Below are 21,458 nucleotides of genomic sequence, written 5' to 3' on the forward strand. Positions count from 1 at the left end.
CTCTCATTGCTCCGTCCCTGCTCCTGCCAACCTAGCAGTTCGAAAGCACGAAGTACAAGTAGATAAATAGGTACCACTCCGGCGGGAAGGTAAACGGCGTTTCCGTGCACTCTGGTTTCTATCACGGTGTCCTGTTGCGCCAGAAGCGGTTTAGTCCTGCTGGCCGCATGACCCGGAAAGCTGTCTGTGGACACACGCCGGCTCCCTCGGCCTGAAAGCAAGATGAGCGCCCCATAGTCGCATTTGACTGGACGTAATGGTCCAGGGGTCTTTTACCTTTACTGTTTTTTACTTGGGCAACCAGGAGAGGCTGGATTTTCTGAGTCCCATACGGCCTGGAATCTCTCTTATTCTATCCTGCATTTTAAAAAATAATAATAATTTGGGGGGGGCAGAATTCTGGCTGAGCTGCACTGATTCCCCCCCCCCATTGTTTGGAACCTTACATAGCTGCCGCTTGCTAGCTTCCAAAATTATTTAAGGCAGGGCCCACATGCTTAGCACGAATGAAACTTCTTCCTTATTTAAAAGCGAAGCACCTGGGTTGCAAGATGCGCCTGACTCTTTCCCCCCCCTTGCCGTTTCTCCTGGTAGCGTGTCACATTTTGATGTTGGGAAAAGGCCTTCCTCTCGGGGGTGGGCCTCCTCTGGTGTGTTTTGCCCCCTTCCGTTTGGGAATGGCCTCAAACTTGCAAAGGTTGTGTGGCCGACTCCAGGACCCCGTGGCCTGGGAAAAGATGCCCAGTGGGGTTTGGGAAGTGGGGTGCATGACAGGGTTGAGTGGCAAGGGGCATTCAGCCAAGGAATGGGTTTGGGTGGATGTGGGTCAAGCCAGGCATGGCATAGAGGTACCCAGGGAGCGTCCTCCTAAAGTTCTCAACCTGTGGGCCCCAGATGTTGTTGGACTACAACTCCCATCATCCCTGAGCTCTGGCCTTGCTAGCTAGGGGTGATGGGAGTTGTAGTTCAACAACATCCGGGGACCCACAGGTTGAGAAAGGCTGTTCTAAAGCATGGGTAGGCAAACTAAGGCCCTGGGAGCCGGAGCCGGCCCAATCGCCTTCTCAGTCTGGCCCACGGACAGTCCGGGAATCAGCGTGTTTTTACATGAGTAGAATATGTCCTTTTATTTAAAATGCATCTCTGGGTTATTTGTGGGGCACAGGAATTCATTCATTCCCCCCCCCAAAAAATATAGTCCGGCCCCCCACAAGGTCTGAGGGACAGTGGACCGGCCCCCTGCTGAAAAAGTTTGCTGACCCCTGTCCTAAAGTGTCAGACCATTGGCCTCCTCTGACTGGCACCAGTGGCTCTCCCCGGGTTCAGGCAGGGCACCTCTGCCCGCCCTCCCCAGGGACACCGCCAGGGATTAGAATTCCCCCTGGGCTCCCTAGGCTTGCAGATAGCAGCCTGTTTTGGGGGCTGGGGTTCGGGGGAAGCTCGGGCTTCCCCCGCCCCAGCCCCGTGCCTGGGGGGGAAATAAATGTTTTTTTCTTTATTCCCCCCCCCCAAAAAAAACTAGGTGCGCCCTATGGGCCGGTGCGCCCTATAGGGCGAAAAATACGGAACTTCTGGGTTTCGGTGCATGCACAGAAGTGCAAAAGGACCTCACGTGCACAGACACAGCACTTCAGGCTGAGAATGCTGCGGGTTGTGAACGTGTCTCCTGCACAGATCACGCTTGCAACCTGAGGTATGACTGTAATGCCGGTGCCAGGTGAGCCTCTCTGGGCAGAGGAGCCACCGCAGAAAAGGCCCCGTTCTTGTGTTGCCACCCCCTGGACCTCTCTTGCAGGGGGCACACATAGAAGGGGCTCGGATGATGATCTCGGGGTCCGGGTCGGTCCGTATGGGTCCTTGCAGTATGGCGGTCCTGAGCCATGTCAGGCCTTTACGGCACCAGCAATTTGAATTGGGAAACCGAGCCGGGATTGCACCTGGAATTTTCCGCCTGCAAGGCAGACGCTCTGCCAACTGGGCTGCGGCCCTGCCCCTAAGACACCTGGAAGACCTGCTCCTTTAAACCTGGCCTGCCCCGGAGCACTTGCAAATCAGGGCGCGCCACGGGCAGTTTTTAAGAGCACACCTGGTGTGCAGCGTCCCCACTCCTGCCTCCTCCCTCTGTCTCCCGCACCCCTCCGCTTCCCCCACTCTGGGCTCAATTGCCGGGGGTGGGGGCCTTTGGAGAAAGGGCTGGGTGCATATTGAATGAGCAAACCAATTTGCAGCATGGCTTGAGAGCTGGGAAGCCCTTTCGGCCGTGCACACACCTCTTTCAAAACTCTCGGCAGCGTGGTTTGGAGCGAAGGTGGTTGCAGATATCCCGGTTGCAGATATCTGCATCACAAATGGGAGGGGTGTCTCTGGGGCAGAGAGAGCCCTATGGGAGACTGGAGGAGGAGGGAGAAGGAGGAGTAAGGCAGACCTGATAACGGAGGCAGCTGTGCGGAATGGAGGGTGTCGGAGTGCGTTGTGTGCCGGACGGCTTCCCCGAAAAGTTCTGCTCCCGGAGGGCTTGGTCTGTCTCTGCTTCTTTTCCCCCCAGAAAAGTAGCTCCGCTCCTCTTTGCAAACTCCCGGGGCAGGCTTGGGGGCAAGGGTCAGCCCAGATAAGGGACTTGGCAGCCGGAGGGAGGCAAGGAGGCCTTGGGGTTCGAAGCGGAGGAAAGGGAAGACTCTGAGTGGGACGCAGGGCCCCACAGAACGGGGGCCAAAAGCCATCCCTCCCCTGCCCCAGTGGGCATGGGTTGCCCTTTCCCACGTCCCGTCCAGCAGGCGAAATTTTGCCAGATAGGTAAATGCAATATTGTGCCCTCTTAAGCCCAGTGTGGCTGCAGGGGGGGGAGGGTTTCCTCTGGTTTGAGGCCGTCACTTTGCACATGGTCTAGGGCACCTTTCTCGTCAAGGGGTGCCACCAACCGGCCTTGACTAATTTGTGGGGTCTCTGCAGGGAGCATGGAGCGGGAATAGAATCGCCCCAGGCTGTTAAAAGAAACCGCAGCGTCAGAGTATCAGGTTTTTCCAGGGAACCTTTCCCAGGCTCAAGGGGCCATATTCCACTCCGGGAGGCTTTCTGAGGGCCACGGGCCCAGTGCTGGATGCACAGGATGCGCTCCATTGGGGGGGGGCACTAGAGTTTTTTGCAGGGCAGGAAGATAGGTCTGGAGTGGAGGCAACAGGTTTTGTGGCAGTTTTATGTTTCCAGTGCTGCAAACTTCTTTGATACACGCACATATATTTACAATTATACTGCTAGCGCCAGTATTTTTATAAAATAGAATAGATAAATGTGATGGGCTTGCTAACTGCTTGAATTCACGGGGCCTCCTGGGATAGTTCACAGGGAAAAGGCTGATCCACCAGTAAGGCGTGTCATTTTAGAGGGGAGTTTTTTGGAAATTTCTTCAGTGAGGGGTCTTTTTGGAGTCTGAGGATTTTAAACTTACTATTATTTCTGGGGTTGGGCAACATTTAGCTTGGTAAGTGTACATTTGATGAAGAAGTACGTAAACTGCTTTCGGGAAACCAAAGAATTTTAATTTTACCTTCTGAAAATGCCTAATAATAATAATAATAATATAATATAACTGCAAGTACTTGGCGATCACTTTTAATTATTTCTCTGCAATTTTACTGGCCAAGCGAAACTAAATCATATTAACCGATATATCTTTTGAATTCCCAAGTCACGTGGTAACTTTTTTGCACCCCTCATTTTTGGAATTTGAAAGGCAGACGGAAGGAGCTGTTGCCCCTTGAGGCTGCCCACAGACTCTCCACTGCCCCTTTTCTCTGGGCAGTTTGGGGGTTTGGGCTGGGTGTCCATCAGTATGCGGATGATACCCAGCTCTACCTCTCTTTCAAATCGGAACCAGTGAAGGTGGTGAAGGTCCTGTGTGAGTGCCTGGAGGCTGTTGGAGGATAGATGGCGGCTAACAGATTGAGGTTGAATCCTGACACGACAGAAGTACTGTTTTTGGGGGACAGGGGGTGGGCTGGTGTGGGGGACTCCCTGGTCCTGAATGGGGCAACTGTGCCCCCGAAGGACCAGGTGCGCAGCCTGGGAGTCAATTTTGGACTCACAGCTGTCATTGGAGGCTCAGGTCAATTCTGTGTCCGGGCAGCTGTCTACCAGCTCCATCTAGTACGCAGGATGAGACCCTACCTGCCCGCGGACTGTCTCACCAGAGTGGCGCATGCTCTGGCTATCTCCCGCTTGGACTACTGCAGTGTGCTCTGCATGGGGCTACCTTTGAAGGTGACCCAGAAACTACAACTAATCCAGAATGCGGCAGCTAGACTGGTGACTGGGGGCGGCCGCCAAGACCACATAACACCGGTCCAGAAAGACCTACATTGGCTCCCAGTACATTTCCGAGCACAATTCAAAGTGTTGGTGCTGACCTTTAAAGCCCTAAATGGCCTCAAAGGCCCAGTAGACCTGAAGGAGCGTCTCCACCCCCATCATTCTGCCCGGACACTGAGGTCCAGCTCTCAGGGCCTTCTGGTGGTTCCCTCCCTGCGAGAAGTGAGGTTGCAGGGAACCAGGCAGAGGGCCTTTTTGGTTGTGGCGCCCTGTGGAACGCCCTTCCGTCAGATGTCAAGGAAATAAACAACTATCTGACTTTTAGAAGGCATCTGAAGGCAGCCCTGTTTAGGGAAGTTTTTAATGTTTGATGTTTAATCATTTTTTAAATATTCTGTTGGGAGCCACCCAGAGTGGATGGGGAAACCCTGCCAGATGGGCGGGGTATAAATAAATTATTACTATTACTACTATTACTGTCCATCGCTGACTCTCCTGCTTCCCTCATCCTTCTTCCAGGCATGCCAAGGTGAAAGGGAAGTTCAAGGAGTCTTACCTGCTGCCCAGCCACTCGGTCAAACCTCAGATCAACGTGGACGAAAAGCTCCCGCGGGAAAAGCTCAACCCCCCGACCCCCAGCATATACGTGAGTCCCAGTTTTGCGGGGTGACGGGGAGAGGGCAAAGGGAGCGTTCTGTTGGGCCTCTCTGAGATGGATGGACTGGGGAGGGGGCGTTGATAAATGGTGCTGCACCAGCACTGGGTTCAAATTCATGACGGCGTACAAGCAACATCACAAGGTTCTAGCCCACATGGCTGCTGCGGGGAGTTAACCTGGTAAGATTCCAGGAGGTCAGAGGGAGCCAGGCATGGCTTTCCTACGGCCGGCAGAAGCTGCACTGGAGCAGCAAGGAGCATCAAGGAGCGCCTTGCTGTAATTCCAGCTGCAGAATCCGCCCCTCCGTGGTGCGATTCCCTGAAGCGCATGGGGGCGATGTCCCCTGCATCCCCTGACACCCCCCACCAACCTAGGGGTGATCGAAGGGTGCTTCCAGAGTGGCTGGGTCACCCAGCCCAGGGAGTGGGGCTGAGTGGAGTCTGGGGAGGACTGGGGCATGTCGGCAGCGAAGGAGGGGCTATGCTTGTTGATCTGTGTTCCCCCCTCCCCAATTTCCCCCCAAACAGACATGCTCATTCTACTCCCATCCCACACTCCTTAACCACCTCCCGTTTTTGACTTGTGGTTTTTTTTTTATTACTGTGCAATGGTACCTTGGTTCTCAAGCTTAATCCGTTCCGGAAGTCCGTTCCAAAACCAAAGCGTTCCAAAACCAAGGCGTGCTTTCCCATAGAAATTAATGCAAAACGGATCAATCCGTTCCAGACTTTTAAAAACAACCCCTAAAGCAGCAATTGAACATGAATTTTACTCTCTAATGAGACCGTTGATCCATAAAATGAAAGCAGTAAACAGTACTGCAGTCACACAATCAATCAATCAATCAATCAGTAGCTGAACTGGGTTCCACACGGTCACAAAAAAAGAGCCGCAAAAACAAAAATGTAAAATAAATAAGAAAAACAGATAGACTTCAGTGTAACACTCAAAACGGAAGTGTGGCACTCAAAATGGAGCACGTTCGGCTTCTGAAAAAGTTCGCAAACTGGAACACTTCCTTCCGAGTTTGCAGTGTTTGGGTTCCAAGTTGTTTGAGTACCAAGGAGTTTGAGAACCAAGGGACCTCTGTACTCTTGATTATTCTTTCTCCTTTTCGCAATGCTTCCAAGGTTACTTTCTCCACGTCAAAGGCAGCTGTTGGCCGTTAGAAATAAATAGATATCTCCCTTCTCCACATAATGAGCTCATCCCCAACTTCTCTGTTAGGCCATTAAATAAATGCATTCGTTTACTTAATAAACAAGTGAGCCATATTCTTAATCTTGCTACGACAGCATCCACCTTTAGAAAACCCCATTGCCTCCTCTTTCTAAACAGCTCTGATCTTTCTCTTTTAAGATGGCCCTTTGACCATAACAGTGTGTACCCCAAAGAGGATTGGCCTTTTAAATTTAACTTTTAAGGCCGTTCTGCGAGCTCCTTCCTAGTGCCTGCCTATCTATCTGTCAATCAATAGATCAATCAGTTGTTCTGCCTGCCCATTAAGTTGCCTGCATCCCAAAGTCTGTGTCCAGAGAGGAAATCTTGCTCCCTTTCTCTCCCTTTAATCCCCTAAGACCTAAGGGGTGTGGCAGTCCCTTTGGGAAACCTTGTCCTCTGCCCTCTCTCGTTCTGCCAGTGGGATCCACCTCCTGGCTCAATGGCTTCTTGTTCCTTCTTGTCCCTAGATAGGGAGGGAGATAAGGCACCTGGATTATTTTCCCTTCCCTGGCCTTGGCCCTTGGCTGGAAGCAGCCACACACATCCACTGCAATGCCTTTCCTCTCACTGTTGGCTAATTGAAACCTCGGTGCCTTCAGCCCTCTTTCCCGGCCCTATCGTTTGTCCGGGGGATGAAGCTGCCTCAGGCAGCAAAATGCCTTGAGCTGGTCCTGCCTCGTGCAGGTGGGATTTTGCTTAGAGTGTATGAGGAGCAGACCGCGACGTCGGCTTCACTCAGTGGTACCTCAGGTTACGTAATTTTGGGTTGCGAACGCAGCAAACCCGGAAGTGTATACTTCCGGGTTTTGCCGTGCGCGCATGCAGAGAAGCTCTCTTTGCACATGCGCAGAAGCACTCTATCGCGCCACACACAGAAGCGGCACCTCTGGATTCGGGGTAAGCACGGACCCCCAGGACGAAATAAGTTCATATCCAGAGGGTCCACTGTATATCGCTGGTGAAACCGCCGCCGCTCCTGAGTCCCTCTGCTAGCAACATCCACTGGGTGTTTAAATATTGTATTTAAAAATGGGGTATCAGAGTTTTTAGGGGGCTAACCAGGTTGGGATAGCTGGGGTAGCAGGCTTGTTGGTTTTTGAATGTCTTAGTAGATTTTTCAATTTCCTTGTTCTGTATGGGACAATGACAATAAAGATTATCGTATCGCAAAAAGGGCGCTGCTAGCAGAGGGACTCAGAAGCGGCGCTGGTTTCACCAGCGATAACCACTGAGTGAAGCTACCATTCCGCTCTGCCCTCGTGCGACGCAGAGGGAGAAACAAACTGCCTTGGCGAGGCACCGAAACAGCTTGTCCCTCCCTCTGCATCTTTAAACTGCTCAACGGAGGAGTGTGCAGCTCCCCTCGCCTCAGCCGAGCAGTGAAAGGAGCCCCCAGCCAGGCGCTGGCTCCCACAACCCGGCGGCAGGGTGGGGGGCTCCGTGAAACGGTTCAACTTTCCTTCCCACCTAGCTGAGCGGCGCAAGGCAGCTTGCATTGTCCCAGCCCGCGATCCTGGGTTGAAACCGCCTTGGCTCTGGAGGTGAGAGCTGGGGCAGTTTTGCCCGGCGCCTCGTGGGCAGAGGCGGATATGTCGTTTTTTCAACGTATATCGCCAAACCGTGATGTTTGGCTGGCGATACACCGCAGTGTTGGAAAGCTGATATCGGCCAGCCCTAGCGGGTGGGCTTCCCCCTGGCTTGGGGGACCAGGCAGCCCCCCATTGCGAGGGGGCTGTAAGCCCTGTGCTGGGAAGCTTCAGCCCTCCGGGTTGATTCCAAACTACAACTCCCATCAGCCTCCCTGCACCAGCAGGCATGGCCGATGGCTAGCGATGGTGGGAGATGTAGTTCAGCAAGTCAGAGGGGGCTCCCCATGGGCGCTCTCAGCGCTGGATTTCCTGGATCAAGCAAGGAGAGGAGGAAAGTGGTCTTGCGAGGCCCCCTCCATCTCTCGGCCCTCTGCCTGGCCTTCCTCCCAGGCCTCTCCCCTTATCTCTGGGGCTCCATCCTTGGGTTAATCAGGTTCTGTCTCCCAGCACAATGTACCTTTCACCTCCTTTCAACCTCCAGCTGGCCTTTCCTTATCTCGTTCCTCTGGCCCTCTGGAATGCAAGCGCATCCAGCCAGACACCTATTATGACGACGGTGGATTTTTATTATTTGAAAAGCCTCATTCCCACACCAAAACACTGTTACTTATCCTTCCCCGCTATTTCCCTTGGATACTTCGTCCTTGGCTCTCCTGGCTGTTTTGGAGCAAAACGCCCTTCATTTTCTGTGTGTTCCTTTTACAGCGCCCGTCCCCCTCTCTTTTTAATGTGCCTCTCAATTTATGCCCAACTCCTCCTCATTTATTCTGTAGCAAAAAGCTACAGGGTTCTGGATCAGGCAGTCTGAACCTTGGCCCAGTCCTCTCTTGGGTACTGTGGTTCAGAGTCAAGTTTTCCATTGCCTGACCCAGCCTGCCCTTCCGCTGGTTCCTGCGTCTCGAGGTCGCGAAGATCATCCATGCTGCCCCCTCTTTACTTGGGGAATGTCCTCGGCACCACTTCGGCCACATGCACCGCTCCCCAATGCCAGACTTCCTGGCGCCCAGATTTCTTGGTCCAAAATGAAACTTCTGGGCTGGGAGTCAGTCCGTTTTGAGTCGGTCCACATTCGTCCTTTCTTGGTGGGGCAGCATCTCTTAGGACAAAGTTCTGCTGGTGTCCCCAATCCCGTTCTGCTGTGCTGTGAGGCGACATTGCAGAGAGCTGCAGTTTCTGCTTAGCCAGGGTTTAATCCAGTTCCCGTTCACCAATTAGATTCTCTTGCACATCCCCTGTGTGGTTCTGGCCCTCCTGCGTGGAAAAAGGCATTGAAAAAGGTCTTTTCTTTCCCTCCACCTTGATCTTTCTCCAACGCATGGTTCCACTGTCTCTTCAATTCCCCCCTCGATCTTCCATTTTGGTTGTGTTTGGGAATTGGGGGCCATTCCCCAAAAGTCTCTGTCCCTCCCTCCCTCCCCTCCCTCAACAAGTTGCACCATTAGTTTAACGGCCTTCTGACTGCTCTTAGCTTAGCTCAGCATCCCAGAAGATGAGATTTTTGAAACCCTGGACCTGGAATCTGCCTGGAAAACAAAGGCAATATGGATGCCCAGCTTGGACCGGTGGAGCTCCTTGCTCGCCTTCCGCCCCAGGACGTGTCTCCTCCAAAGAAGACATTTGGGGGGTTGGCTGTTCTCCTTGAGGTTTTCCCCACCTCCAGCACCTCCTTCCTCCCCACACTGTCTCCAGACTGCAAAACGGCCCCCCAGAACCATCTGCTGACATTCTTTGGAGCAAGACTTCCCTGCCTCCCATTTCTTCATCCTAAGGGGCGCTGTTTGGCTACTTGTCTTGATTTTATGGAAAGCAGAGTAAAAGTCTTCCCCCTGGCTGCACCCTGCAGCTTTTTTGCTCGACTGTTTCCCACACGGAACTGCAACCAGCTCTTTTTATCATCCCGGATTCCTCCCGCAGCTGCACAGATAAGACGGCTTCCTCTGTTCTCTGGGGATTCTTCTCTGGTCTGCTCCCCCCACAGTGGAAGGGAGGGAAAAAATCAAATCTAAAAGGAGACTCTGAACTCCGCAAACTTTCTGCCCCCTGTGTCCTTCCTGCTCATTCTTAAATAACCTGGGGAATGTAAGGACGTAAGGAAAGCTTGATGGGTCAATCCACTGGCCCATCAATAGTCCAGGATCCTGTTCTCACAGTGGTCCACCAGATGCCTCAATCGGAAACCCTCAAGCAGAACTCAGACACAAGAGCAACTCTCCCCTCCTGGGGTTTCCAGAAACTGCTATCCAAAACCATCACTTCTTCCAACTGTGGAGGCAGAGCCAAGCCGCTGTGCAATAACCTGTCTTGCAAATGACTCCAAAAGCGCTCGGTGGAGACCACCGTTGACCAATGAAAGAGCACCCAGCACTGGATCTAAGGGCGGGGGGGAGTTTCTGGTTGAAGATGGGGGATGCTGGAGCAACATTAGTCTAAACTGGGGGCGGGGAACTGTGCAGACTTAGGCCCAGTGGCCTGGACTAGGTGGTTCTGTTGATCCTGAGCAGTGGGTTTATCTAAGTGGACCTCTGGTCCAAACTAGGAAATGCTGCATTGTTGTTGTTCTGCTGTCGCTGTTTCTGGGGGTGCCTTAGGCTTTTGGGGGGTGGGGGGTGGGGACCCAAACTGGCATCTTGGCCTCTAACGGCTCTCCTCTTTCCTCTTCAGTTGGAGAGCAAGCGAGATGCTTTCTCTCCGGTCCTCCTGCAGTTCTGCACTGACCCCAAGAACCCAATCACCGTCATCCGGGGCCTGGCTGGATCCCTCCGCCTCAGTGAGTACCCCGCCGGTGGCCCTCCGTGGGTTTGGGGGCCAAAGAGCGCCTGGGTTGGAGGCTAAGGCTCTGCGGAGAGCCTGAGTTGGAAGTAGAGGTTTCTGGGCCTGGGAGAAGGAAGGATACACAAAGAATCGTAGAGTCGGAAGGGACCCCAAGGGTCATCTAGTCCAACCGCCTGCGATGCAGGACTCGTTTGCCCAACAAGGGGCTCAAACCCACGACCCCAAGACATTCTACCATTGTACTGTGCAGAGTGTATTAACTTACGGTCTGTGTGTGTGGTTTGGGAGCTGCACCGCCAGGGAAAAAACAATGCTGACCAGGGTTGTAAAGACTGCGGAGAGAATAATTGGGTGCACTCTTCCCACCTTGGATCAAATCTATGCTTCCAGGTGCCGTAAGAAAGCTGCAGAGATAGCGCAGGATAGTGCGCACCCCGGAAATGATCTCTTTCAGCTTCTGCCTTCTGGAAGAAGGGACAGGGTTATAAAGACTAGGACTAGCTGCCAGTTTTTATCCAAATGCGATTTTGGTTTTAAACGCAGTGCTTGCCGATCAGAAGGTCGGCGGTTCGAATCCCCGCGACGGGGTGAGCTCTCGTTGCTCGGTCCCTGCTCCTGCCAAACTAGCCGTTCAAAAGCACATCAAAAGTGCAAATAGATAAATAGGTACCACTCCGGCGGGAAGGTAAACGGCATTTCTGTGCATGGCTCTGGTTTGCCAGAAGCGGCTTAGTCATGCTGGCCACATGACCCGGAAGCTGTACGCCGGCTCCCTCGGCCTGTAAAGCAAGATGAGCGCCGCAACCCCACAGTCGGCCACGACTGGACCTAATGGTCAGGGGTCCCTTTACCTTTACCTTTACGGTAGTCTCTGTGGGCGTACCATATATTGTATTTAATTATGGGGCATCAGAGTTTTTAGGTGGTTAACCAGGCTGGGATAGCTGGCTTGTTGGTTTTTGAATGTCTGGTGTAGATTTTTTCAATTTCGTTGTTCTGTATGAGACAATGACAATAAAGATTATCGTATCGTATTGAGGGGTGACGAGTCTCGTGCTCTCCCAATGGAGAAGTGTGTGTTTGCTTCTGCAGCGCTGTGTAGGTTTGACCGCACTATACATGCATTTAACTTGCACAATTTCAACCACGCGTGCTTGGAGGCTGGCTGGTTGAAATTCCGCAAGGTGAATGCAAGCATTTGCAGAGGGTGGGACCCTTCCCACTCATATGATTCTAAGTCGGGGAGCTTAAAAGCTCTTTCTGCACTGGTTAAAGCGGGAGGACCTGGTGAGGAGAGAAGTCTTCAGCTCTCCACCTTGCTTTCTGGGCCTGCCTGCCCCACCAACCACAGGACAGGGTATGCAGGGTTTTTGTGTATCCATGGAAGTCTCAGGACCGAATCCCCATGCAGGATGTGATCGTACTATACAGTGGTACCTCTGGATGTGAACGGGATCCGTTCTGGAGCTCCTTCGCATTCAGAAGCGAATGCAACCCACGTCTGTGTGTGTGCGGGTCGCAATTCGCCGCTTCCATGCATGTGCGTGACGTCATTTTGATTGCGCATGCGCGAGTAGTGAAATCCGGAAGTAACGTGCTCCGTTACTTCCGGGTCGCCGCAGCGCACAACCTGAAAATTCTTATCCCAAAGCTGCTTCAACCCGGGGTATTGACTGTATTTGAAATCAGAGGCTTTGGGGTCGGATAGATTTTTGAGCGGGTAGCGTGTACATTCGTACCTCGGAAGTCAAACGGAATCTGTTCCGGAAGTCCATTTGACTTCCAAAACGTTTGGAAACCCAAGCACGGCTTCTGATTGGCTGCAGGAAGCTCCTGCAGCCAATCAGAAGCTTCGTCAGGCGTGTGGGCTCCAAAATTAGTTCTCAAACCGGATTTGTGGCGTTTGGGAGCCAAAACGTTCAAGAACTAAGCTGTTTTGAAAACCAAGGTACGGCTGTACTTTTAATGAAAAGATGTCCGCAAAATAGGATGTGTGATCTTGGTGAGGCAGTGAGTATCTGAGTGAGCCCTTGCAATCTGGTTGTTCAGGAGCAGGGGGCTTTTTCCTTGTGGGGGGCAGCGAAAAGAAAAAGAGGTCACGATTCCCAGAGGTCTTGCCCCAAACCGGGCACCTCCCAGGTGTTTTTGCCTCTGACTCCCAGCCAAAAACATCTGGAGGGCACCAGGTTCGGGAAGCCTGGAGAGGGTGGGCTTCGCGCCATAAACTTGCCAGCAAACAGGGAGGGGCAGAGGGGCAGAATTCTCTCGAAGCTCCGCCATGACACCCGCTCCCCCCCCCCCAGACCTGGGCCTGTTCAGCACAAAGACGTTGGTGGACGCGAGCGGGGAGCACGCCGTCGAGGTCCGCACGCAGGTCCAGCAGCCCTCAGACGAAAACTGGGACCTCTCCGGGACGAAGCAGGTGTGGCCTTGCGAGAGCAGCCGCTCGCACACCACAATCGCCAAATACGCTCAGTACCAAGCGGCCTCCTTCCAGGAGTCCCTTCAGGTGAGAAGGCGGCAGGCGGGGGCCATCTCTCGGGGCCATTCCCCCCACCCCTACCGCCAGGGCCGGCCCAAGACATTTTGCCGCCTGAGGCAAAGCGGAAAGGGGTGCCTGCCCCCTTGCTGCTGCTACCCGAGGCGATTGGGTGGGCTGCCCCAGAGGCTTAAGGGTGGGCCGGCCCTCTCCTTAGGGAGATGGAGCAAGACACCCGCATTCCTGCAGTGTTAAGGTTGGCGGGTGAAGGTCTTTTTCTTCTCACTGGGTGACTGAGCTTGAATGCCTCTTCCTGGGTGGGGTGGGGTTTTTGGGGGGCGGTGGTGAGGATTCCCTATCTGACCTTTCTGTCTCTTGAGGCAGGAAGACAAGGAGACGGACGACGAGGAAGCAGATGAGCCTGACAGCACCACTGAGGCGCCCCCTAGGTAGGAGGCCTCAACCTTCCTTCCCTTGCTTTGTGTTTCCAGTGGCATTTGCTGTTTTTGTTCATTTCAGGGAGCGGGGGTCCGATTTCTGCTTGAGGAACGGCTTTGCAACAGTTTAAAACTGAATGCAAATAAAAGAGGGTGTGAGTTGCGGGGCGGGGTCTGCCAGGCTGCTGCACCCCCAAAATGATTTAATCGGGTCACGTCATCCAGCCCCTGCAATGCTTTATGAGTGAATTTTGAAGACTGAGCGGTACAGAAGGCAGAGAGGGGTTTTTACACGTTTTTGGAAGGGGCAGTTCGTAGGTAAATTACCATTATTTATTTGGGTCTGGATGGAGGGTTTCAATAGGCCATGGTGTGGGGAGGGGGGGCAATTTTCTCCTATCTCTCTTCTTTTCACCTCCTGCATCATAACTCGTTATTTTCTGCCTTTCGCAGCAACCCGGACCAGAAACCGCACCAGATTATCAAGTTTGGGACCAACATTGACCTCTCGGATGCCAAACGGTGAGAATTGTCACTTTGCTCTTTAACTGCCTCCAACTCCACAATCCTTGTGTCTTTTGACTGCAAGAAAACGAGGGTTGTGATTTTATGGAATAGATTCTTTGGGCCCAACGTGGGGCTCAAACCCACACGTCTGAGATTAAAAGTCTTGTGCTCTCTTAGTGACCTTGTTTTTTGTTTTTTTGTGGCTTGTTGCTGCCCCTCTGTGGCCATAATTTGTCATTGCAGGCAGGAGACTTAATATTGCTCGTTGCTGCCCTTCTGTGGCCATAATTTGTCATTGCAGGCAGGAGACTTAATATTGCTCATTGCTGCCCTTCTGTGGCCATAATTTGTCATTGCAGGCAGGAGACTTAATATTGCTCATTGCTGCCCCTCTGGCCATAATTTGTCATTGAAGACATGAGAGCACTGCTCTTTGCTGCCCCTCTGTGACCATTATTTGTCATTGCAGGCAGGAGTCTTAATATTGCTCTTTGCTGCCCCTCTGTGGCCATAATTTGTCATTGCAGGCAGGAGACTTAACATTGCTCGTTGCTGCCCCTCTGTGGCCATAATTTGTCATTACAAGCTGGAGACTTAACATTGCTCGTTGCTGCCCCTCTGTGGCATATTTTGTTATTGCAGGCAGGAGACTTAATATTTCTCAGTGCTGCCCCTCTGTAGCCATGCCCTGGAATTATTTTCCCCCTGTATTGTGATGCTCCATACTGCCTCCCCGAGGCTGTATTTTGCCATTGCATTGTATGCCACCTTCTCACCTTGACAGAGCTCTTTGCTTTCCATCCAGTGGTCATAACTGGTCACTGCAGGTGAAGCTTCCCCCCCCCCCCCCGCCCCTAGTCTCCACCCCAACCCCATTATTATTATTATTTGGTTGTTGTCACTAGAAGGAAACCTGATTGCTTCTCAGTGCTGCCCCCAGTGGATAATAAGATGTGCAAGATGTGTTTTCATTTTAAAAGGGAGATGGAGGGCAGCGAAGAAATGCAGAGAACCAGTAAACAAATACATATCAGTGTTATAATAAATATTTAGAAAGCGGTTTCCCAAAAACTAATCTTGATAGGAAGGGCCACCTATTTCACCCCCCTGCGATGCAGGAATCGCAGCTGACCGCTCTCTCCTGACATGCATCACAGGTGGAAACCGCAGCTGCAGGAGCTCCTCAAGTTGCCAGCTTTCATGCGGGTCACGTCGACGGGCAACATGCTGAGTCACGTGGGGCACACCATCCTGGGCATGAACACGGTGCAGCTATACATGAAAGTGCCTGGAAGTCGCACACCAGGTAAGGTCACAAGCTGCGGCGATAGCCGCTGGCTGGGTTGTTTGATTGATTGAGTGGTTTTATTTAGAGTATCTCTACCCCCCCCTTCTTCAGCCGGAAAAGGTCTGCAGAGCACCTAACATACAGCCCAAGGCAGTAGGTAACAAGGCAGCCCCTGCCTGCAGGCTTACAATCGGGGGGGGGGGGCGGGGGACACACACAACACACAGGAGGAAAGGGATGGGGAGGAAAGAGGGAAACCAAAACTCAGGCTCAGTTTCTGAACGGTCAGCTGCTACCCTAGTTCAGGGGTGCGAGCAAGTTTTCTGCCTCCCACCTCTCCAGCAGAGGCAATCTGACAGCATGACTGCCCCCAGATAATTATGAACGCATACAGTGAAAGGCATTTGCTTGCTTTTGCCAGGTAATCTCATTTATATTAGGTCCACTTTGGGACGAACAAACTCTTATCTGCTCATCAACAAAAAGATGCCTTTCTCTTTTCCGATCTTTCATACTTGAAAACCACAACAATATTGTCCTCGGTATCTATTTCTTGCTCTCATTTTGAAAATACCATATTTTTTGCTCTATAAGACTCGCTTTTCCCCCCCTAAAAAGTAAGGGGAAATGTGTGTGCGTCTTATGGAGCAAATGCAGGCTGCGCAGCTATCCCAGAAGCCAGAACAGCAAGAGGGATTACTGCTTTCACTGCGCAGCGATCCCTCTTGCTGTTCTGGCTTCTGAGATTCAGAATATTTTTTTTCTTGTTTTCTTCCTCCAAAAACTAGGTGCGTCTTGTGGTCTGGTGCGTCTTACAGAGCGAAAAATACGGTATATCCGTAATTTGCAAATAAGCAAAAATAGTTTTGTTTTGATGCTGCACGCTACACTGAAATGTTTAGGATTGTCCTCAAATCCTCCTGCCGCACTTGCCATCCTCTAATGCCAGACCCTTTGAGAACCTCTGCTGTAACTTGTGTCCTGTTCCCCCCCCCCCAACTTCCAGGGCATCAGGAGAACAACAACTTTTGCTCCGTGAACATCAACATTGGGCCGGGAGATTGCGAGTGGTTTGCTGTCCACGAGCATTACTGGCAAGACATCAGCGCCTTCTGTGACAGGTGAGGGTCATGTCCCTGCTGCTGTATAAATGTCATATATACTTATGGAAGATGGAGAGCTCGCTGGTACCAGGGGTTCTCAACCTTACAGGGCCCAGGTGGGTTTTTGAGCAAGCACCATTAGTGTGTGCCCACCCTCGCGGTCACTTCTCTCCCCCAGATAACCCCTACCACCTCAAGAGGCATACAGAGGGAAAGCACACACACACAAAAACAAACACGCACAAAACAAAAAACAGGCACACTTTGCTTGACTGAGCAGAAGTCAGATCCAGTAAAATTAAGCTGAAAGCTTGAAGAGGAAGTGGGAAAGGAAGCCACTCTTGCAACTTCCTTCTTCACCTCTATGGTCTGTTCAGGGGAGAAAAAGGTAACCTGTGTCCAGGGCAGCTGTTTATCAGCTCCATCTGGTACGCAGGATGAGACCCTCCCTGCCCGCTGTCTGTCTCGCCAGAGTGGTACATGCTCTGGTTATCTCTCGCTTGGACTACTGCAATGCGCTCTGCGTGGGGCTACCTTTGAAGGTGACCCGGAAACTGCAATTAATCCAGAACGCGGCAGCTAGACTGGTGACTGGGAGCGGCTGCTGAGATCATATAACACCGGTCTTGAAAGACCTACACTGGCTCCCAGTATGTTTCCAAGCACAATTCAAAGTGTTGGTGCTGACCTTTAAGGCCCTAAACGGCTTTGGCCCAGTATACCTGAAGGAGCGTCTCAACCTCCATCATTCTGCCCGGACACTGAGGTCCAGCACCGAGGGCTTTCTGGCGGTTCCCTCCCTGCGAGAAGCCAAGTTACATGGAACCAGGCAGAGGGCCTTCCTCGGTAGTGGCACCCGCCCTGTGGAACGCCCTCCCACCAGATGTCAAAGAGAAAAACAACTACCAAACTTTTAGAAGACATCTAAAGGCAGCCCTGTTTAGGGAAGCTTTTAATGTTTAATAGATTATTGTATTTTAGTGTTTTGTTGGAAGCCGCCCAGAGTGGCTGGGGAAACCCAGCCAGATGGGCAGGGTATAAATAATAAATTATTATTATTATTATTATTATTATTATTAATAATAATAATTACCCCTCTTGCCATCTCATGACCCAAGAGTCAGTGTGTGTGGGTGCCCAGAGACTTTGTGGGTCCCAGGAGAATACCTGGAGGATGCTGTTGCACCCATGGCTGCCATGTTGGGGACCCCTGCCCTAAGGGGATCATTTGGGGGATGGGTTCCTGGGATCGGGGGCACGAGAGGTGCTGCTGCATTGCTTTGCCCACTTCCCTGGGGCCATCATAGGAGAACATATTAATTGTCAGGAGGGGAGGTTTTTCCAGGTGGTTTCCCCTTTGCCTCGTCACCCCAACGCCCGTTTTCCCGCAGGCACGGTGTCGACTACCTGACCGGCTCGTGGTGGCCCATCCTCGAGGACCTTTACCAGTCCAACATCCCCGTCTACCGCTTCATCCAGCGCCCCGGAGACCTCGTGTGGATCAACGCCGGGACGGTGCATTGGGTTCAGGCCACCGGGTGGTGCAATAACATCGCCTGGAACGTCGGCCCCCTGACAGGTAACTTAGCCGGACGGCCGAGGTCCCGAAAAGCGGGGTGGGAGGAGGGGGGGTTGAAAAGGGGATCCTGGAGCCCCACACTCTATAAAGGGCAGGGTGATGTTCTGCTTCCACGATTCTATTACAGTGGTACCGCGGTTTAAGAACAGCCCTGATTCCGTTTACGAACTCCGCAAAACCGGAATTAGTGTCCCGGTTTGCGAACTTTACCTCGGTCTAAGAATGGAATCTGAACAGTAGAAGGGCACCGGCGACGGGAGGTTCCATGACGCGATCGTCTCCTTGCCTAGAGGGGCATCCTCTTCCTGCCCCCTCTGACCTCTTCCCTTTCCTTTGCAGCTTACCAGTACCAGCTGGCTCTTGAGCGCTACGAATGGAACGAGGTGAAGAACGTCAAGTCCATTGTGCCCATGATCCACGTCTCCTGGAACGTGGCCCGCACCGTCAAGATCAGCGACCCCGACTTGTACAAAATGATCAAGTGAGGAGGGCTTTCGGTTCTGCCACACCCCACCCACCCCCCGCAACTCCTCCAACCTTTCCTGGCCGTGTCCCCTCCTGCTTTTGCATCTGTTCCTTCGGCAGTTCCTTGCACTTCCTCAAGTGCACAAAAGTCTCTTGGTTGGGGACCAGATACGAGGGGTCCTCTGCTGAAATGATGAGGACCCCAGCCTCATTTTGGTTGCAGGTGGGGTCTCCATCATTTGGTGGCGGGGGTGATGGGCAGGCCTCTTGTGCCCTTAGCCCAGATGTGGGGGACGTTTCACCCTCCAGATGTTGTTGGATGTTGGCTCCGCAATACCTGGAGGGCCAGGGGTCCCGTCTCCCTCCCCCTGCCCCGTTTCAACAGCTGCGCAAAACGCAGGAAGTGTGTGTGTGTAATCTATAGAACAGATAAACAGGCAATACGTTACCGTATGTACTTTTTTAATTAACATATGCTAGAAACATTGCGTTATAAATAAGAGAAGCAGTCTTAGGCATTTTATCCCCTGCACTGGAAAAAGAGTCGAAGTTTGTCTGGGAAAACAAACACGGATTTTGCAATAGCAGCTGATGATGGTGTTGGCGTCCGTCTGTCTCAACAGACAATGGAGTGCACTTCCGGGGGTGAAGTCCAAACCGCTGTAGTAGCAGCACCAAAGTGATCTCCCCAGGGCACCAGCCTGGCCAGTGTGTAACCATGTGTGGACGTCCTGGGCTGCCCAAATTACGTTCCAACTCAGCGACGAAGGCCTGCCTCCCCCACAAAATATATTTATTATGGGAAAAGCAACTCACAGTCAACAAACAATATTTTACACTTGCATTTGGGGAGGGAAAAGTTCACTTTGGCAAAATGTTTACATAATGTGAATCGAGAGGATGTAGAGTTTGTGTGTTGTTTCTTTTTTTAAGAAAACTTTTTTTAAAAAATTGTATTTATTTATTAAATTTGTATACCACCCTTCACCCACAAATCTCAGTGCTGCTCACAACATAAAGATACAATATTAAAACACAAAATACATGATAGAAACAAGGGAAAAGAAACATGAATTTGAGGGGGTTATTTTTTGGGGGGGGGAATCAAGGCTTGAGGCTCTTTCCACCCTGAGCTCTTTCTGTCCTTCTTTCCTTTAAGCTAAGAAAAAGGCTCTACAATTTTTTGACCTTCCAGGAGTTTTGGGCTAGCAACAGAGCTCAGCCCCGCACCCCCAAATGGCCTGAGTCTCTGCCCGGATGTGTCATTTACCGTCCCTCTTGTTTCTTCCGTGGCTACTGTTTAAATACAGATGCGATGTTTACCGCGCAGGCCTGGTAAAAACACCAAAATCGTGCAGTTTCTAATGTGCAGCCTTAACGCTGTATTGTTTTTAATACTTGATTGGGAGCCGCCCAGAGTGGCTGGGGAAACTCAGCCAGATGGGTGGGGTATAAATAATAAATTATTATTATTATTATTCACACACACTGACTTTCGGGGGCAATGCAAGATGCAATTAAATTAACAGAATCCCTTAGGGGGGTTTTGCCCGCCCCACATCGATGCGTTGGCTGCTTCATCCGTCCCCGTGGAGAGGTGCATCCGGCCGCATCCTGACCCCTGCCCTCTCTTCTCCCGCTTGCAGGTACTGTCTGATGCAGTCCATCAAGCACTGCCAGGTGCAGAGAGAGAGCCTCGTCCGGTCCGGCAAGAAGATCGCCTACCAGGGCCGCGTGAAGGACGAGCCGGCCTACTACTGCAACGAATGCGACGTAAGCTTTCCGGCTCCTCTCGCTTTTCTCTTTCCCGCCACAGTGGCAACTCCACGGGGGTGAGGCTCCCTCCCTCTCTCAACCTTGCTTTCCTCCAGGGCGCTGCCCCTTCTCCACAGGTCCACCACAGCGCCAGCAACGCAGGTGGCGCTCCCTGCTCCGAGACAGTGCCAGTCCTGGTGCACCCATCCCCCAGAATAAACCCCCGTTGACTGGGCTTCCATGTCTGGCCCTCTCTGCAGTTCTGACTGTGGGGACGAGGTTTGCCTTCCGCATTCACGCTCTCTGAAAGTTGACCCCCACGGAAGTGGCCATCTTTCCGTCCTCTGCGATCCATTTCCTCCGAGCTCTTTGGCAGAGAGCGACCGGCAGGTCCTCCTAGCCTGTGACAGACTCCGTTCCCCCCGCCACAGACTTTTTATTTTTTGGAAAACAGTCCTTTCCCCCTTGCACTGAAAGGGCCTGGCAGGGTTTCCTAGGCCTTTGTGGTGTGAACAGTGTTTGATGAGGCCTGCTTGTCTTTAAAATACCTCCTGTACCCAAATCCAGTTTGAGGCTCCCGTGCCTCCTTCATTCCTGACGGCCCCCGAGAAGCCATAAAGGGGATTAGGAAGGTCGAAACAGTGAGTATGAAACGCGTGTCTTAAAAAAAGCTGTGGTGAAAAAGAAGCTTCCGGAAGGATCAGCAGCGTATTGTGAAGTCGGACCTTGCGGCTCTACGAAACTTCACCTCAAGAGACTCAAACTAAGAAGCCTCGCCCACGCACCCGTAAGGCTTGCAGTGGATCACCATGATGAAAACGGGAGGAAAATATAATTTTATATCTGCCCTCTCTGAAAGGAAGACCCCGATGGAGGAAGCTGGACCCCAAGCAGAGTTCTGGTGGCTGCGCCTCATTAAGTGTCATCGTGCAGAGATAGGAAAGGTTTGGGAAACGGCGACCAAAACGATTTAAGGGACTGCAGCATTTCCCCTATGGGGCTTCTTGGTTTACCGAAAAGGTTAAATAGGTGTATAAAACGATGCCTGGTGCAGCTTAGGGGCCAGAAAGTGAAGCTGATCTTTGGAAGATACGGGATGGATAGAAGAAAGAACATGCTTTAAGGGCATCCTGTGGAACTCCCTGCTGGAAGTCTCCGGAAGAGGATTAGACAAATTCGTGGGAGATGAGGCTCTCAGCAGCTACTCATCTCGATGGCTGTGCTCTTATCTCCATTGTCTGAGGGAACATGGCTCCTAGCTGCCGGGAATTGCAAGAGAGGGATAGGATGCTAGGCTGAA

The 21,458-nt window shown here is 52.1% G+C and overlaps 1 protein-coding gene across 7 annotated transcripts in view; it reads left to right on the plus strand.

The window, feature by feature from the left end:
* KDM6B (lysine demethylase 6B) overlaps nucleotides 1-21,458 on the plus strand; it is a 96,894-nt gene that overhangs the window by 68,462 nt on the left and 6,974 nt on the right. For all 7 annotated transcript variants that reach the window (XM_083580751.1, XM_083580750.1, XM_083580756.1 and 4 more), the window contains 10 exons: nucleotides 4,825-4,951; nucleotides 10,435-10,540; nucleotides 12,849-13,054; nucleotides 13,409-13,473; nucleotides 13,915-13,983; nucleotides 15,126-15,274; nucleotides 16,263-16,377; nucleotides 17,751-17,938; nucleotides 18,278-18,419; nucleotides 20,050-20,176. In XM_083580751.1, the coding sequence (XP_083436877.1) occupies nucleotides 4,825-4,951; nucleotides 10,435-10,540; nucleotides 12,849-13,054; nucleotides 13,409-13,473; nucleotides 13,915-13,983; nucleotides 15,126-15,274; nucleotides 16,263-16,377; nucleotides 17,751-17,938; nucleotides 18,278-18,419; nucleotides 20,050-20,176 (1,294 nt within the window). The remainder of the gene's footprint in view (nucleotides 1-4,824; nucleotides 4,952-10,434; nucleotides 10,541-12,848; nucleotides 13,055-13,408; nucleotides 13,474-13,914; nucleotides 13,984-15,125; nucleotides 15,275-16,262; nucleotides 16,378-17,750; nucleotides 17,939-18,277; nucleotides 18,420-20,049; nucleotides 20,177-21,458) is intronic.

Source organism: Podarcis filfolensis, assembly GCF_964270895.1.
Source record: "Podarcis filfolensis genome assembly, chromosome: 13".
Classification (NCBI taxonomy): Eukaryota; Metazoa; Chordata; class Lepidosauria; order Squamata; family Lacertidae; genus Podarcis; species Podarcis filfolensis.